Source organism: Lasiosphaeria miniovina, assembly GCF_030549165.1.
Source record: "Lasiosphaeria miniovina strain SMH2392-1A chromosome Unknown B0T26scaffold_2, whole genome shotgun sequence".
In the NCBI taxonomy this organism is placed as follows: domain Eukaryota; kingdom Fungi; phylum Ascomycota; class Sordariomycetes; order Sordariales; family Lasiosphaeriaceae; genus Lasiosphaeria; species Lasiosphaeria miniovina.
The window spans coordinates 6,984,312-7,000,470 of record NW_026848221.1 but is presented as its reverse complement, the minus strand read 5'-3'; the positions used below and the strand labels follow the sequence as shown (position 1 = coordinate 7,000,470).

General features: G+C 56.7%; 1 protein-coding gene across 1 annotated transcript; it reads left to right on the top strand.

Annotated features, from left to right (window-relative positions):
• Positions 1-441: 441 nt before the first annotated feature.
• Positions 442-14,269, top strand: B0T26DRAFT_748981 (uncharacterized protein; the record flags this gene model as incomplete). Its single annotated transcript, XM_060445037.1, has 7 exons — positions 442-1,078; positions 1,140-4,689; positions 4,764-4,984; positions 5,071-10,086; positions 10,159-13,043; positions 13,852-14,040; positions 14,117-14,269. 7 exons carry the CDS (start codon positions 442-444, stop codon positions 14,267-14,269), a joined length of 12,651 nt encoding a protein of 4,216 aa, XP_060301675.1.
• Positions 14,270-16,159: the final 1,890 nt, after the last annotated feature.

The window sequence follows — 16,159 nt, the reverse complement described above, 5'->3', positions numbered from 1 at the left end:
CAGTCCCGCGGTTCGGCAAGATACGGAGAAATTCGGAGAAACGTGCTGGAGGTTGCTTGCAAGATGCCCCACCCCCGATTCGGCAATGACTTGGGAAACGCACAGCACACGGCCCTCTGTGCAAAGTCACCGTGATGTCCTTTGTGAGTGCAACTTGGGTGCTACCAGGTGGCAGGAGTTGAGAAGGGCGGGCACACTCACAAGCTCAAGCTGCTAGACCGAGCGGCTCAGGTTCCGCACACTCGGCCTTGACCATTAATGGGGTAGACGATAGGTCAGAGTTGGAGCTGGTTCGTGTTTAATGAAACATATAGGTCCAGATGAACCGGCTAGGCTAGCCTCCGGGTCTTTCAGGACGTACACAGCAGCTTCGAATTGCCAATAGACAATAGCCCAGGGAGACGAGTGCCAATTTGCCACTTCTGTAGTTGGTTGACGAAAATGACGACCGAGCAATTCGAACCCATCGCTATTGTGGGAAGCGGTTGCCGCTTCCCCGGAGGGGCGAACTCGCCGGCGGCACTCTGGGAACTGCTCAAGCAGCCCCGCGATGTTGCCCAGAATATCCCGCCTGAGCGATTCGACACGGCTGGCTTCTACCACCCCGACGGCAACCACCATGGAACTGGCAACGTCCGGCAGATGTACCTACTGCAACAGGACCTGGGCATGTTCGACGCGCAATTCTTCTTCATCAGCCCCGCCGAGGCCGACGCCATGGACCCGCAACAGCGTCTGCTTCTGGAGACCGTGTACGAGGCTCTGGAGGCCGGCGGCCATAGCCTAGAAGCTCTTCGTGGCTCGGACACGGCCGTGTACGTGGGTACAATGGGGGTGGACTACAACGAAACAATCATGAGAGACCTTGATACGATCCCGACCTATTTTGGGACTGGGACAAATCGCGCCATCATCTCGAACAGGGTCTCCTACTTCTTCGACTGGCACGGCGCAAGCATGACAATCGACACGGCCTGTTCATCCAGCCTCATCGCGGTGCATCAAGGTGTCCAGGCATTACGTACACGAGAGTCGCGGGTTGCGGTGGCGTGTGGGACACAGGTCATCCTGGGGCCAGGTTTGTGGTCCGGATCCTGAGGATAAACGGCCTTCTATCTGACTGACTGGGATAATGGCAGAATGGTTCATCATTGAGAGCAAGTTGAAGATGCTCTCTCCAACGGGCCGCTCCCGCATGTGGGATGCTGATGCCGACGGATATGCTCGCGGAGAGGGCGTGGCTGCGATCGTCATGAAGCGGCTGAGCGATGCCGTTGCCGATGGGGACCGCATCCAGTGCATTATCCGCGGAACGGGTGCAAACCAAGATGGCTACTCGAATGGTCTCACGGTGCCAAGCACGGTAGCACAGGCGGCGCTGATTCGGAAAACCTACGCCAGGGCCGGCCTAGATCTGGAAGACCCCCGGGACCGCCCACAGTACTTCGAGGCGCACGGCACAGGCACTAAAGCCGGCGACCCCAAGGAAGCCGGCGCCATATTTGAGTGCTTTGCCAAGGGTAGTGCGAACACCGGTCCCCCTTTGTATGTGGGATCAGTAAAGACGGTGATTGGCCATACAGAAGGCGCAGCAGGTCTCGCAGGGCTTCTGAAGGGGGTTGCCAGCATCCAGAATGGGCTCATAGCCCCGAACCTCCTGTTCAGTCGTCTGAACCCAGCCATCGAGGCCTTCTACCAGTGCTTGAAGGTTCCCACCAGCCTGACACCATGGCCCAAGCTACCCGAGGGCGTCCCGCGACGAGTCAGCATCAACAGCTTCGGGTTCGGTGGAAGCAACGCCCATGCCATCCTCGAGGAATATGTCGAACCACCCAAAGCCACTAATTCCGAAAGCGCCACCGATATCTCATCATCGGAAACACTGTTCACACCCTTCATCTTCTCGGCTGCATCCGAGACGTCGCTTGCTGCCCAGCTACAAGCCTACTCAAACCACCTCAAGACACACCAGGACACCAACCTGGTGGACCTGGCCTGGACGCTACAAGCAAGGAGAAGCCAGTTTGCCGTCAAGGCCGCATTTTCGGCAGGCAGTGTGGCAGAGCTGGCGTCCAAGATCGATGCCAATCTCGCCACGGCTGAGCAGAACTCGGGGAGCATCGGTGTGCGCTCCAGCTCTAGTAGCTCCAAATCCGGCGTCCCGACAGCGGCCCCTCGCATCCTAGGCGTCTTCACCGGGCAGGGTGCCCAGTGGGCTGCCATGGGTGCGCAGCTAATCAGGGCGTCGCCTGGGTTTGTCGCGAAGCGAATAGGGGACCTCGAGAAGTCACTGGACACGCTGCCTTTCGTAGACCGGCCGCAGTGGCGGCTCCGAGACGAGATGATGGCGGGTGCCGACACGTCACGCATTGGCGAGGCTGAGTTGTCACAACCACTATGTACCGCTCTCCAGATTGTGTTGGTAGACCTGCTCGAAAGTGCTGGCATCACCTTCAATGCCGTGGTCGGCCACTCGTCTGGCGAGATCGGCGCAGCATACGCAGCGGGCTTTCTGTCGGACTGTGATGCCATGCGCGTGGCCTACTACCGCGGCCTGTATGCCCGCCTTGCCGGCAGCGACGAGAGGAACACCAACCACAACAGTGCCGCGAAGAGTGCCGGCGCTATGCTTGCGGTGGGGACCTCCTTGGAGGATGCGGAGGATCTCGTATCCCTATCGGCATTCAAGGGGCGGGTTGCGGTCGCGGCGCATAACTCATCGGCTAGTGTAACTTTGTCTGGCGACGCTGATGCCGTCGTGCTAGCTAAGAAGGTCTTCGACGAGGAGAAGAAGTTCGCGAGGTTGCTGAAGGTCGACAAGGCCTACCACTCGAACCACATGCTGCCGTGCGGCGACCCATATATGGCGGCATTGCGAGCTTGCGGCGTTGTCGTCCGCCGTCCGGAAGCTGGAAATGACTGTGCTTGGTTCTCCAGTGTCTTCCCCTCCAGCCAGGCCATGGAACCAAGTGAGGAGCTCCAGGGCACGTATTGGCGTGACAATATGACCAAGCCGGTGCTCTTCGCCGACGCTGTCAACAAGGCAGTCGCGAGCGACCCTCGGCTCAGTCTCGCTGTCGAGGTCGGGCCCCACCCAGCGCTCAAAGGTCCAGCCACACAAAACATGTCCGAGGCGGGTGCGGGAACAGCTCTCCCGTACTGTGGCGTGCTGAGCCGGGGCAGTAACGACGTTCAAGCCTTCTCTCAAGCCTTGGGGTTTATCTGGACGCAGTTAGGCGCTCAGAGCGTGAACTTTACGGCATTCCAGGAGACAGTGTCGGCCGGGGCGACAGCGAGGCGGCCACGGCTAGTAACGGGCTTGCCATCCTACCAATGGAGTCACGCGAGGCGCCATTGGTACGAATCTCGCCGGTCAAATAAGATGCGAGCACGGAAGTCGCCTTTCCACGAGTTGCTCGGCGTTCTGTCCCCCGACTCGACGGCCCGAGATCTACGCTGGAACAACGTGCTGAAACCGTCCGAGATCCCCTGGCTCGAAGACCATCAACTTCAGGGCCAGACCGTTTTCCCTGCCGCGGGATACGTTGCCATGGCTGTCGAAGCATCCCGTCATCTTGTTGCGGGGACCAAGTCCACGGTGGAGCTATTTGAGCTCCATGATCTGACCATCCCCAAAGCCATCGCCTTTGATGACGACGATAGCGCAGGAATTGAAACCCTCGTCACACTAACTGCAGTTAGGCGAGACGGGCCTAATAACACCATCGTTGCCGACTTCTCGTGCTATTCTTGCCCTAGCGTCAGTACGGCAAGCGCATCAGAGCAGCCCGACATGGACCTCATGGCAAGTGGGACTGTGAATGCCGTGCTGGGCACGCCCCGTGCCGCGGCTTTGTCCAGTGCGCCCGCGCCCGACATCTCCAACATGGCTGACGTCGACATCGATCGTTTCTACTCCTCCCTCCTCCAGCTTGGCTACGGTTACACGGGCCAATTCCGGACCATGTCAGCAATCAAGCGACGGCTTAACCAGTCGTCGGTGCAGGTGTCGACTTACCCGTATGACCTCGACGCTGACGAGAGCCAGACGGTGTATCTTGTGCATCCCACCATGCTGGATGTTGCCTTCCAAGCCGCCATATTGGCATTCTCGGCTCCCGGAGACGGGCGTCTCTGGTCATTGCACGTGCCTACTGGCATCGGCCGTATTCGCGTCAACCCGCAGCTGTGCGCCGCAGTGCCGCTTTCGGGGTCTGAAGTCCCCGTGTGGTCCCTCGCGGCTGGTGGAAATGGACCTCGAGAGCCCTTCCGTGCCAGCATTGACATCCTGGGCCACGATGATGATGACAGCGGCAGGAGCATGATACAAGTGGAAGATCTGATCGTCAAGCCCTTCGCACCGGCCACCGCCGCTGACGACCGTCGCCTATTCTCTCGCACAAAATGGGATGTTGCAGCACCCGATGGGGTCGCGGTCGTCCGAGGTGTGCGGCCCCCCGAGTCTGATATCGAGGTAGCAATCGTCTCCGAGCGGCTGGCCTTCTACTACGTCCGAAAGTGGAAGGCTGAGCTCAGTGACGACGAGTGGGCCAACGGTCAGCCACACCATCTGAGGCTTCGCGACTTCGTGAACCATACTCTCGACATGGTGGCCAGCGGGCAGCATCAATATGTCAGACAGGAATGGACGAGCGATACGCTTGAAGACATCAAGCCCTTGATGGCAGGGTACGTACAAGACAATTCTACTACAATACCGCTGCCGCCGTCGTTAGTGACTGACACTTGCTGGACGAAATCAGACACCCGGACTCTATCGACCTGAAGCTTATCTCCGCTGTGGGCGAAAACATGACAGCGGCCGTCCGCGGCGAGACTACCATATTGGAGCACATGTTGCCAAACAATATGCTCGACGACTTTTACGAGAAAGGTCTCGGGCTTGTGGAACTCAACCTATTCTTGGCCGGCATGGTGAAGCAAATAACGCACCGCTATCCACATGCCCGTATTCTGGAAATAGGTCAGTACATATATCAGCCTCTTTAGCTTCACGCGCAGCCATTCGGACTTATCTGACTTGACGTTAACAATCTGCACTCCGCACAGGCGCGGGAACTGGCAGTGCCACCAAGGCCGTCTTGAAAGCCATAGGCAACACCTTTTCATCGTACACATATACGGACATCTCGGCAGGCTTCTTCGACAAGGCGGCCGATATTTTCGGTGCTTACCGCGACAAGATGACGTTCAAAGTGCTGGACGTGGAACGATCACCGGCCTCGCAGGGATACGATCCCCACTCCTACGACATCATCATCGCGTCCAATGTATTGCACGCCACGGCAGTCCTGCGGCGCACGCTCGAGAACACGCGACAGCTGTTGAGGCCAGGCGGTTATCTGATGTTGGCGGAGCTAACGAACATCGGGCGTGTCCGGTACGGCGAGATCATGGGCGGGCTTCCGGGGTGGTGGCTCGGCGCTGACGACGGACGCAAATATTCTCCGGCTCTCACGCCGCACGGGTGGCATTCCGTATTGCGCAACGCCGGATTCTCGGGGGTAGATTCCGTGACGCCAGAGTTGGATGCCAACGGGACGTGGCCCTTTTCCGCCATAGCGGCACAGGCTGTTGACGACCGCATCAATCTGCTGCGGCGTCCGCTGCTTGCAACGTCGTCGTCTAGCATCATCTACCTTGAAAGCGTCGTCATCTTGGGCACGCGGAGTCTGGAGAGCTCGCGCATCGCAGAAGAGCTGGCCGACCATCTGCACCGCTTCAGCGGCCGCGTCACAATCCTCAGCGGGCTCCCGACGGAGGAAGAGGCGCAGAACCTTGAACCCATGAGCACGTTCGTCAACCTGGTCGACCTAGACAGTCCCATCTTCAAGGGCATGACAGCATCCCGGATGGAAGGGCTCAGGAGAGTATTCGATCTTGCCAGGCACATTCTCTGGATCACGAATGGGGCCTCTTCGGCGGACAATCCATACCACATGGCCAGCACGACTTTTATGCGGGCCATGAGCCACGAGGTGTCCCATGTGGGCATACACAGCCTCGACGTGGCAGACGTGGGACCTGACAGCAAGGATGCGCCCAAGACGATTGCCGAGCACCTCCTGCGACAGGCGGCGCTGGAAGAGTGGGAACGCGAAGCGCCGCGCATCGCCAACCGGATTCCACGCCACGCCTTCATGTGGTCCAAGGAGCCCGAAGCGTTTGTGAACAAGCGCGGCAAGTTGTTGGTCCCTCGCTTGATGGGAAATCCTAGCCAGAACGCCCGGCTTAATTCGTTGCGGCGCGTGGTTGCTCGCTCCGCGAAACTCAGCACGAGCCCCGACGTGTCCATTGCGCTGCGTGCTGATGCGCCGCCGGCGCTGGTTGAGCAAGACCCCGCAACGGGCGGCCATGATGACCACAAAGACAAGATCAGATCGTCTAAAAAGTCCGCCTCGGCGCGGGTGCGCGTGCGGGTCGAGGAATCGAGCTTGATGGCTCTGAACGTTGCAGGGGACGACTTTTTGTTCGTTGGGGTCGGTAAAAAAGGAGCCGACACGAACAAAGGCGGCGACCTTGTCTTCCTGTCGACCACCAATTCTTCCACGACAGAAGCCGTGGCTAGTGTCTCCCTAGCGGCCAATCAGCTGCCGGCGCTAGTGGCAGTGGCGAGCGAGCTGCTGGCCGCATCCGTGGTCGAGACCCTGTCATCGGGGAGCTGCATTGTGGTCCACTCGGCCGTGCCAGCTAAAGACTATTTTTTTGCCATCGCGCTCAAAAAGCGAGCGGAGACGAAGGGCGTGCGCGTCACTTTCGTGACTTCCGCGACCGACTCATTAGGGCTCGGGCTAGGGCTAAAGTGGGCCAAGCTCGAAGAGCGAACGCCCAGTCACGTGCAAAAGCGGATACTTCAGTCCCCCGCCAAGGGTAGACCCACCCACTTCCTAGACCTGGCGAGCAGTAGCACATCATCGGAAGGCGGCGGTCGAAGCATCTCTGCACGCCTTTTACCGGCTAACACCAAGACGATACGCCTCGCTGACCTGGTGCGATTGGAGGCACGAGTGGCAAACAGCTCTGGCCCTGCACAGCACCGGGAAGGAGTTTTGCTATCGCGTCTCCAAGATGCCGTCGACCATGCAGCGTCCAATGCAACGTCGTCGTCTGGCGCTGGAAGCGCCGACGCTCCAGCGGTCACTAGCCCGGTAGTGCCCCTCAACCAGATCCACCAGACCAAACATCACCAGATAACAAGCGCCGTGCGCTGGCAGACCGACCCGTACGATGCGCCAGTCCAGCTCGAAGCGCGTCCGCTTGACGCCAAGCGTCTATTTTCGGCGGACAATTCGTATCTGCTGGTCGGCCTCACCGGCGAAATCGGGCGGTCAGTCTGCGAATGGATGGTGGCGAACGGCGCCGGGTGTGTCTGTCTGGCCAGCCGCATGCCCAAGGCAAATAGCACATGGCTGCAGTCCTTCGACGGCACGGCTTCGACCGTCAGGCTCTATGCCATGGATGTCGCCGATAAGGCTAGCGTGGCCCGCGTTGTCGCTGACATCCGTGCCACCTGCCCTCCCATCGCTGGCGTGGCCAACGGCGCCATGGTCCTGCGCGACTCTCTGTTCTCGAGCATGACGCTGGACATGATGCAAGACGTAACCGCCCCTAAGATCGATGGGAGCAACAATCTCGACGACATCTTCCGCAGCGACCCCCTCGACTTCTTCGTGCTGTTCTCCTCGTCGTCCGCCGTCATCGGCAACTCGGGCCAAGCAAACTACGCCGCAGCCAACGGCTACCTGAACGGGCTCGTCCGCCAGCGCCGCAAGCGGGGCCTTGCTGCTTCGGCTGTCGACATTGGCCGCGTGGCAGGCCTGGGCTATGTCGAGTCGGCCGGGCAGTTTGTGCGGGACCAGCTGACGCGCTTTGGCATGATGCCTATCTCTGAGACTGAGTTCCACGCGCTGTTTGCCGAGACTATCCAAGCCGGCTACCCGAGTCCTAAAGCGGAGGAGCATGTCGAGGACGGCGTGCAGTCTCCGGAAGCCGTTGTCACGACTGGGATCCGCACCATCCGCGAGGACGAGGAGCTAAAGGGCCCATGGTTCGAGAATCCCTTCTTCTCCCATAGCATCATTGAAACGAGCGGCGGCAGCACTGCTGCGGAAGGCACCAGCCAACTTGACAAGAAGAAGAGCCTCCTCCCAGTCCGGGAGCAGCTTGCCGCCGCCGCTACTCAAGGACAGGCACTGGACATGTTGCGCGAAAGCTTTGCCGGAAAGCTGTGTTCCGTCCTGCAGATTTCCAGCGAGGCGCTCGACCACGACGCGCCTCTTGTCGAACTTGGGATGGACTCGCTTGTCGCTGTTGAAGCGCGTTCCTGGTTCCTAAAGGAGCTCAAGGTCGACATTCCGGTTCTGAAGCTCGTCGGTGGATCATCCCTCGCTGGTATCTGCGAACTGGCGCTGAAGAAGCTGCCCGAGGAAATCCTCGGCAAGATTAAGACAGGTGGTCAGAGTTCTCCCCCACCGCCAACCGCACCATCGTCCCAACCGCAGCATTTATCTACGTCTAATGTTCCGCCCAAGCCTCCCTCCACGGCAAGCACTAGTTCCGCTTCTCGGCCCAGGGAGGACTCGACAACACCCAGTCGGCGTACCCCACCACCGCCTGACACACCGACTTCTACAGCCACGCAGAGCTCCGTCTCTTTTGCGCACAAGGACGCGTCGAGCCCTATCGCGTCTAGTGCCTCGGCAGGTGTGGTGCCTGGGACATTCGTCAAGACGCAGCCCGTATCGCTTGGCCAGTCGCGGTTCTGGTTTCTTCGGCTGCTGATCGAAGATCAAAAAACCTTCAATGTTTCCTTCAAGTACCACATGTCGGGCCATGTGCGCGTCGGTGACCTTGAAGCTGCTCTCCGTGCCGTTGCTGCCCGACACGAATCCCTTCGCACGTGCTTTATTGGAGATGAACGGGAGGTAGACCAGGCATCTCAGAAGATACTGGCTCGGTCCCCAATTAAGCTGGAATACGAGAAAATCCAATCCGCGGAAGAGGCAACGGCTGAGTACGCGAAGCTCCAGGCGCACGAGTTTGACCTGGCCAGGGGTCCCTTGCTGCGGCTCGTCCTCCTGACACTGTCGCCCACATCCCACTACCTCTTGGTTAACTCGCATCATATCATCATAGACATGGCCAGTTTCCAGGTTCTCCTCTCCGAGATCGAGAAGGCGTACAACGGCCAATCTCTCGGACCGCCGCCGCTACAGTACCCCGATTTCTCGGTGGCGCAGCGGCAAGCACTTGAACGGGGTGAGCTGAACGGCGAGCTCGAGTATTGGCAGAACGTGTTCCCGGCCGGCGAACAGCCTCCCATCTTGCCCCTACTGCCCATGGCTCGATCGAGCTCCAGAGTAGCCATAACCGACTATGCGGTCCATCAGGCCAGCGTCAAACTTGAGCCGGCCCTGGTCTCACAGATCAAGACGGTGTCCAAGGCGCAGCGCTCTACACCCTTTCACTTCTACCTGGCTGCGTTCAAGGCCATGCTATTTGCATTCACCGATGTCCAGGATCTGACTATCGGCATTGCTGACGCCAACCGCAACGACGGCGATGTGGTGGGAAGCATTGGCTTTTTCGTGAACCTCCTGACCTTGCGATTCCGTCGCCAAGCCACCCAAAGCTTTGCGGATGCCATCTCGGAGGCACGCAACACGGCCTACGGAGCGCTGGCCCACTCGCGGCTGCCGTTTGACGTCTTGCTGAAAGAACTCAATGTGGCGCGTTCTTCATCGTATAGCCCATTTTTTCAGGCATTCTTCGACTACCGACATCAAGCTCGTGGTCAGAGCTGGTGCCATTGCCAGTTTGACCTGGAGGAGCTGCATCCCGGGAGAACTGGCTACGATATCTCCCTGGATGTCGCCGATGCAGCTTCCGGTGCCCATGTAGCATTACGCGTGCAGAAAGCATTATATGACTCGACGGCAGCAAGCCTTCTACTGGATACATATGTCCACTTTATTAGCATCCTCTCGCGAGACGCTTCGCAATCCTTGCAAGACGCCCCTCTCTTCAGTGACAAGCAACTTGCCCAGGCTGTTCAAGTTGGTCGAGGTACGTATCCATCCTCGGCGCTGCCGCTCCTGCCATGGTTATATCTACTGACCTCGGTTGCTCCTTGAGCAGGTCCCGACCTCGTTTCAGATTGGCCAGAAACTCTGCCCCATCGGATCGACCAAGTTGCGAGAGAGAATTCCGACAAAACAGCTCTAATGGATGGCCTCGGCAGCAGTCTGACATATTTATCGATGCTCAACAGAATCGAGGCCATCGCCGAGGCACTGATCCAGGCTGGTACTGGCCCCGGCTCCCGAGTGCTCGTTTTCCAGCAAGCTTCGACCGACTGGGTATGCTCAATGCTTGCCATCATGCGCATTGGAGGTGTCTACGTGCCGCTCGACCTTCGCAACCCCCTGTCACGCCTTGCAGCACTATCCCAAGACTGCCAGCCGGGCGCCGTTCTGGCTGATGGCACAACTATCAGCGATGCCCCGCAACTAAATGTTGCCGTTGTTCTTGATGTGTCCCGTATTGCGTCTGCACCGTCGACTCGCATCGCCAACTCCGCAGACACCGACTCGCCCGCCGCCATTCTGTACACCAGTGGGTCGACAGGCGCTCCCAAGGGCATTATCATCCGACACTCGGGCATTCGGAACGAGATAGAGGGGTATACGAAGACCTACAAGCTAGGCGCGGAGCGGGTTTTGCAACAGAGTGCCTTCACCTTTGATTTTTCCGTCGACCAAATTTTCACAGGCCTCGTCAACGGCGGCATGGTGTATGTCGTTCCCTGGTCCAAACGCGGTGATCCGGTTTCTATCACCGAGATCATCAGAACACAGTCAATCACGTACACCAAAGTAACGCCCTCGGAATACTCGATGTGGATGGAATATGGCCTTGACAACCTTCGCCATGCATCCAGCTGGCGCTTTGCCTTTGCAGGGGGCGAACCCCTGACTGATCATGTCCTGCGACAGTTTTCCAGTCTCGGTCTTGGGCAACTACGTCTTCACAACTCATACGGACCGGCCGAGATTTCCATTGCATCGCACAAGGGGCTAGTCGACTACCACAAAGAGAGATCCGACAAAGACGGACCCGTGCCTTGCGGGTTTTCTCTCCCCAATTACACGACGTACATTTTAGACGAAAAACTCAAGCCGCTTCCAGTCGGCATGCCTGGAGAGGTGGTAATCGGCGGTGCCGGTGTGTCTCTAGGCTACTTGACCGACAAGGAACGGACTGCCCGCGTCTTTGTGCCCAATCCTTTCGCGAGCGCCGAGTACTTGGCTCAAGGCTGGACTGAGATGCACCGCACGGGTGATGTTGGAAATCTACGGCCGGACGGGTCCCTAGTCTTCCGGGGCCGTATGGCAGGCGACACCCAAGTCAAGCTGCGAGGCCTTCGTATTGACCTGCGCGATATCGAGACCAACATGGTCGCTACTGCCCGGGGTGCCCTGAAGGAAGCCGTCGTCACTCTCCGCAAAGGGGATCCCGACTTTCTTGTGGCCCATGTCGTGTTTGCGCCCCAGCTCGGTATTGATGATCAGGGTGCTTTCCTAGAGCATCTCCTCAGCCGGCTTCCAATCCCTCAATACATGATCCCCGTTCTAGCGGTTCCCCTCGACAAACTCCCCCTCACCAATCACGCCAAGATTGACCGAAAGGCCATTCAAGAGCTGGCTCTTCCTCGGCGTGTTGCCATCGACGTCCAGCACGATGCCGAACTGACCGAGACGATGGCTCAACTGAGACAAGTGTGGAGACAGGTCCTCGGAAAGGACAGCGAGGAACTTGGACTCGCCATAACTCCTTCCACCAGTTTCTTCTCCGTCGGTGGCAACTCCCTACTTGTCGTCCGCCTCCAGTCCCGAATCCGCCAAGTTTTCAATGTCGCCGTCCGCCTAGTCGAGCTCCTTAATGCCAATACACTGGGCCAGATGGCGCGGAAGGTAGAAGAAGGCAACAACGTTGACCTCATTGACTGGGAACTGGAAACTTGTCCACCATCAACAACACCCAGCTTCCACCACCAGGGTGCCCAAGCTCGAGCAAACAGAGGGGGCACCAAGACTGTGCTGGTCACAGGTTCAACGGGCAACCTTGCTGGGTCTCTTGTTCCGCTCCTGCTAGCCGATCCTCGCGTCTCCAAAGTCCACTGCGTTGCCGTCCGCCCCAAAGCTCGCTCCGGACGGCAGCAAACTCTCGCTCACTCTGACAAGATGGTGTATCATAGCGGAGATCTCTCGGCACCCCAATTCGGACTCACCGAAGACGAATTTCAAGTGCTGTCCAGCGAGGTGGATGTGATTCTGCATTTGGGCGCCGTGCGTTCATTCTGGGACAACTACCATGTCCTCCGCCTCAGCAACGTCCAGTCGACGAAGGAGCTTATTCGGCTTGCCACCCCTCGTCAAATCCCCATCCACTTCGTCTCCACCTCTAGCGTCTTGCCCACGGAGGTTCTGTGTTCTACTGGGGCCGCACAAGCCACATTATCGGCTGCAGCGTATGCCCCCCCGGCCGATGGCTCCGACGGTTACCTCGCATCCAAATGGGCCAGCGAGCGTCTACTCGAGCGCTCCGCGACGACTCTAGGCGTTCCCTCCTTTATATACCGCCTCCTCCCGGCAGCCCACGTGGGGCGAGAAAAGCAGCCCAACAGGGACGTTCTGGACGAATTCGTCCGGTGCATCGACCTCGCGCACATCATGCCCGACTACACAGGCTGGGAGGGCCGCGTCAGTCTCTTCCCTGCAGAGCAAGTCGCCAGACTCTTATTCGACTCGGCCGTTGTGCCTTCTCCCGGGTCGGATTCGGCGCCGGCGGTTGCCCATTTCGTGCACTGCGAGAGCCCCATATCCCTCGCAGTGGGCGAGCTCAAAGCCTATCTTGAGGAGAAGAGAGGGGACTCCGGTTTCGAGAAGCTGCCCATGCTCAAGTGGATGGGCCGCATCAAGGCCGTCGGCTTCGCTTTTGTGCTGGCTTCGCTCGAGACTACGGTTCGGAGTGGCCAGGGAGGGGTGGAGCTTACGTCGCGGAGGTGATTTTTTCATGTTTTAGTTCCGTTTTCTTGTAGGTCGAAGCAGTGATTCTTGCAGGGGATTCCTTTAGGTCGACATTTGTGACGTTGGTGTAGGGTTCAGGCTGTCAACTTTCATCTTTAGCGTTATGGAGTTTGCGGCGTGGGTCGGCGGGTGGTATTGTGGGCATTTTTGAAGCTTAGAGTTCCGGCATATGTTCGGTTTAGGTAAACATTTTCAACTCGGACGCGCGCAATTTCATGAACTCAACACCATCTACCAGGCATGTAAACACATCACTATATCAGCGAATTAGTAGACTGCTTAGGCTACCAGGCGTTGGCAATCACCTTTAGTTATTTTATATACAAATCCGAGTGTCAGAGTTGCTCCATGTTAGGTGCCTTCTTAAGGTTAGGCGGGAATACTAGGCTCAAATTTTCCGTGGTCATTGTCCTTTTGTTCAGGCGCTGCTGAGCAGGTTAGAATTCTGTGTATATTTGGCAGGCCCCAACTGTAGTGAGTCCGCCGTAGCCCTTCGTTTCGCAGTAAATCAAGGCCGCATTTACAACAGGTGCGTCCTTTGTACGTGCATGATTTCTTGAATCTTTATGTCTTTCTCTTCTGCACATTCTCCAGATTAAAGGTGCATTTTTTAAGCAAGAATGCCAGCGCTTACAGGCTTTAAAACCTCGGCAGAGCTGGCTTTTGAGTGTGCCACAACCGACAAGCTCAGCACGTCTACTGCGGTTCCCGGGCCTTTTTTCAAAAAAAACCACTCGCCCAGCTCCTCGTCCCCTTCGCCATTGCCATAGACAACTACCTGGCCAAAGGCATCCTGCAACCCAAAGCCTCGACCCCCAAGCTGGCCCTGAAACCCATCCCAAACTTCTTGAAAATGACCAGCGACGGGAAGTGGGAGCTCACGGCGAATAAGGGCGGCAAGTTCACCATCACAATTGCCGACTCCAAGGGGGTCGGTCCACAGCCACATGCAGGCCGCGACGTCCAGCGGCCGCGGCGGAGGGGGTAGCAGCAGCAGCAATGGGCAGAAACAAGTCGTGGCGCTCATGAGAGCCCCCACCCCGACTGGCGGGTTCCGGTACGAGGTCCGCGGCGAGGGCGAGTGCACCCTGACGCTATTCGCGGCCAACGCCGACACCCTTCCCATGACCTCGGTCGATGTTCATATCCGGGTCAAGTAGATCTTGATGATGGATGAGGGATTAGTCTAGGACAGAGTTCAAAGAGTCGAGGTTGAGATTAAAGTAGAGATTAATTATACTTCATCACTCTGGCGTGTCTCGTTGCCATAAAAGGATCGGTCTGACGAGAGGGGGGGTGAGCTTTTCATTACTATCCAATTCTGTGCTGGTTATGGACTATGAGGCTCATTTAGAGGTATATTAGAATCTTGATTGTTTGGACAGGATTCTGGCTGGTGGAATAAAGGAGGCGGAGAAGGAACGCGGGATGCTCCTGCGTCATCGCTCAAAAATATATACATCAATACGTTCTTTTGACAAATTCAGTGTTCCGACTTGCAGGCTGGAACTCTGCGGCTTGGGACTTCAAACTGTGGGGTTTTCTTTAATTTCCCTGGCGTTCTAACGGCTTGTCACATTCATTTCTAGACGATGAAGTTTCCGCACGTGTCTCTTGTCCAAAGGATAAATACACCACTTGCGTTGTGGACCTTTGTGTCCAGTGCGTTGGCCTTTAACCACTCTGAGGAACTTATGAAAGATAGCAATAGTTCTCTCTTTTCTTTAAACGATCTAAGAGTCAGTAAAATAACCCTTTTATTTATTCGAGTTGAAGCTCCTAGTTTTGGCGGTGGTGGGCGGGCTTGAAGATCGATGAATCTTAATGTAGAAAAGCCGTTCAAAAAGGGATTTATCTCCCCAAGTAGAACCCAACCACATCATTCGTTAACCAACATGATTTGAAATAAATACCATCACATTTTCAGTCGTGCTCTCTAGACCCGCGAACAGCTTGACAGTACGGACATATTGCTTTCATTCATGGAGTGGCCGCAACGCCCCCGTTACATCCTTGCCACAAATGTCGCAGTCGCGAGAAATGTCGCAAATGCCTGAGATCCCTATAGGTAAAGAAGCGGCAACCCCATTGGGGGAAAATACTAACTCCAGTAGGACGTATTGTTTAGGAGCAGTCTAATAGCGCCATGAGAACTAATTTCTTTGATTATAGCTGGGTCTGTAACAGTTCCCTTACGACACTTTCAACTCGTACAACACGCACATAGCCGTGGCGCTGACCTTATTAGCTCTAATACCCCGCCATGTGATATTGCCCACCGATTTTACCTTGTTGATAACAAAACGGGCCCGCGATATTTGATCTAGGCATAATCGATAGTGGCCTGTGCGGGCATGTCCAGAGAGAAGTTCCCTCGAGCACGGCCTTTTTGGCTGGCAGTCTGAGAACCGAAAGAAGAACGACTTACGATGTGGTGGTACGACCTCAAAAAAATCCTCAGCAATAGAGAACATCCCCACGAGCAATTTGCCGGCGTTAACTATCCGCTTTTCCTTGTCTTTCCTGATTTCGAGGTACCATATCTCAATCGATAAGCTCACAAAGCCTTCCCCGAAGGCGGAGAGAGCGACGCTCAGGCGGACCAATTCGCTAGGAAATAAATTGATGAGGTAAGTATCGATTTCCCCTAAGTCTAGGTCGTCTACCCTGCATTTCTATGTGCGTTCAATCGAGAATTCCGGAAAATTCAACGTTTCCACTGTAAAGTGCCAATGTTCTTCTATCATTATGCACTCGAGATGCTATGACTCGCTCTTATCGTTTAGAAACTTTTCCGCGTAATATCCCATGGTTGCAAGGCGGCAACCAAAGCACGGCATAGCCTCGAGTGCGAGGTAATGAGAGTTGCAGAGACAATTTCCTTTTTTGTCTTCGCATCTAGAATTCTCATTGCAACCAGGTGCCTGGCAAGCCTGTTAATGTGTGTATATCTAGCAGGAAATGTGTATATCCAGCAGGAAACGTAAGGAGTTTTCACTCGAACCTCAGGTAAGGGGTCATGGGAAACTGGGCCTCGGAGATTGCGAAAA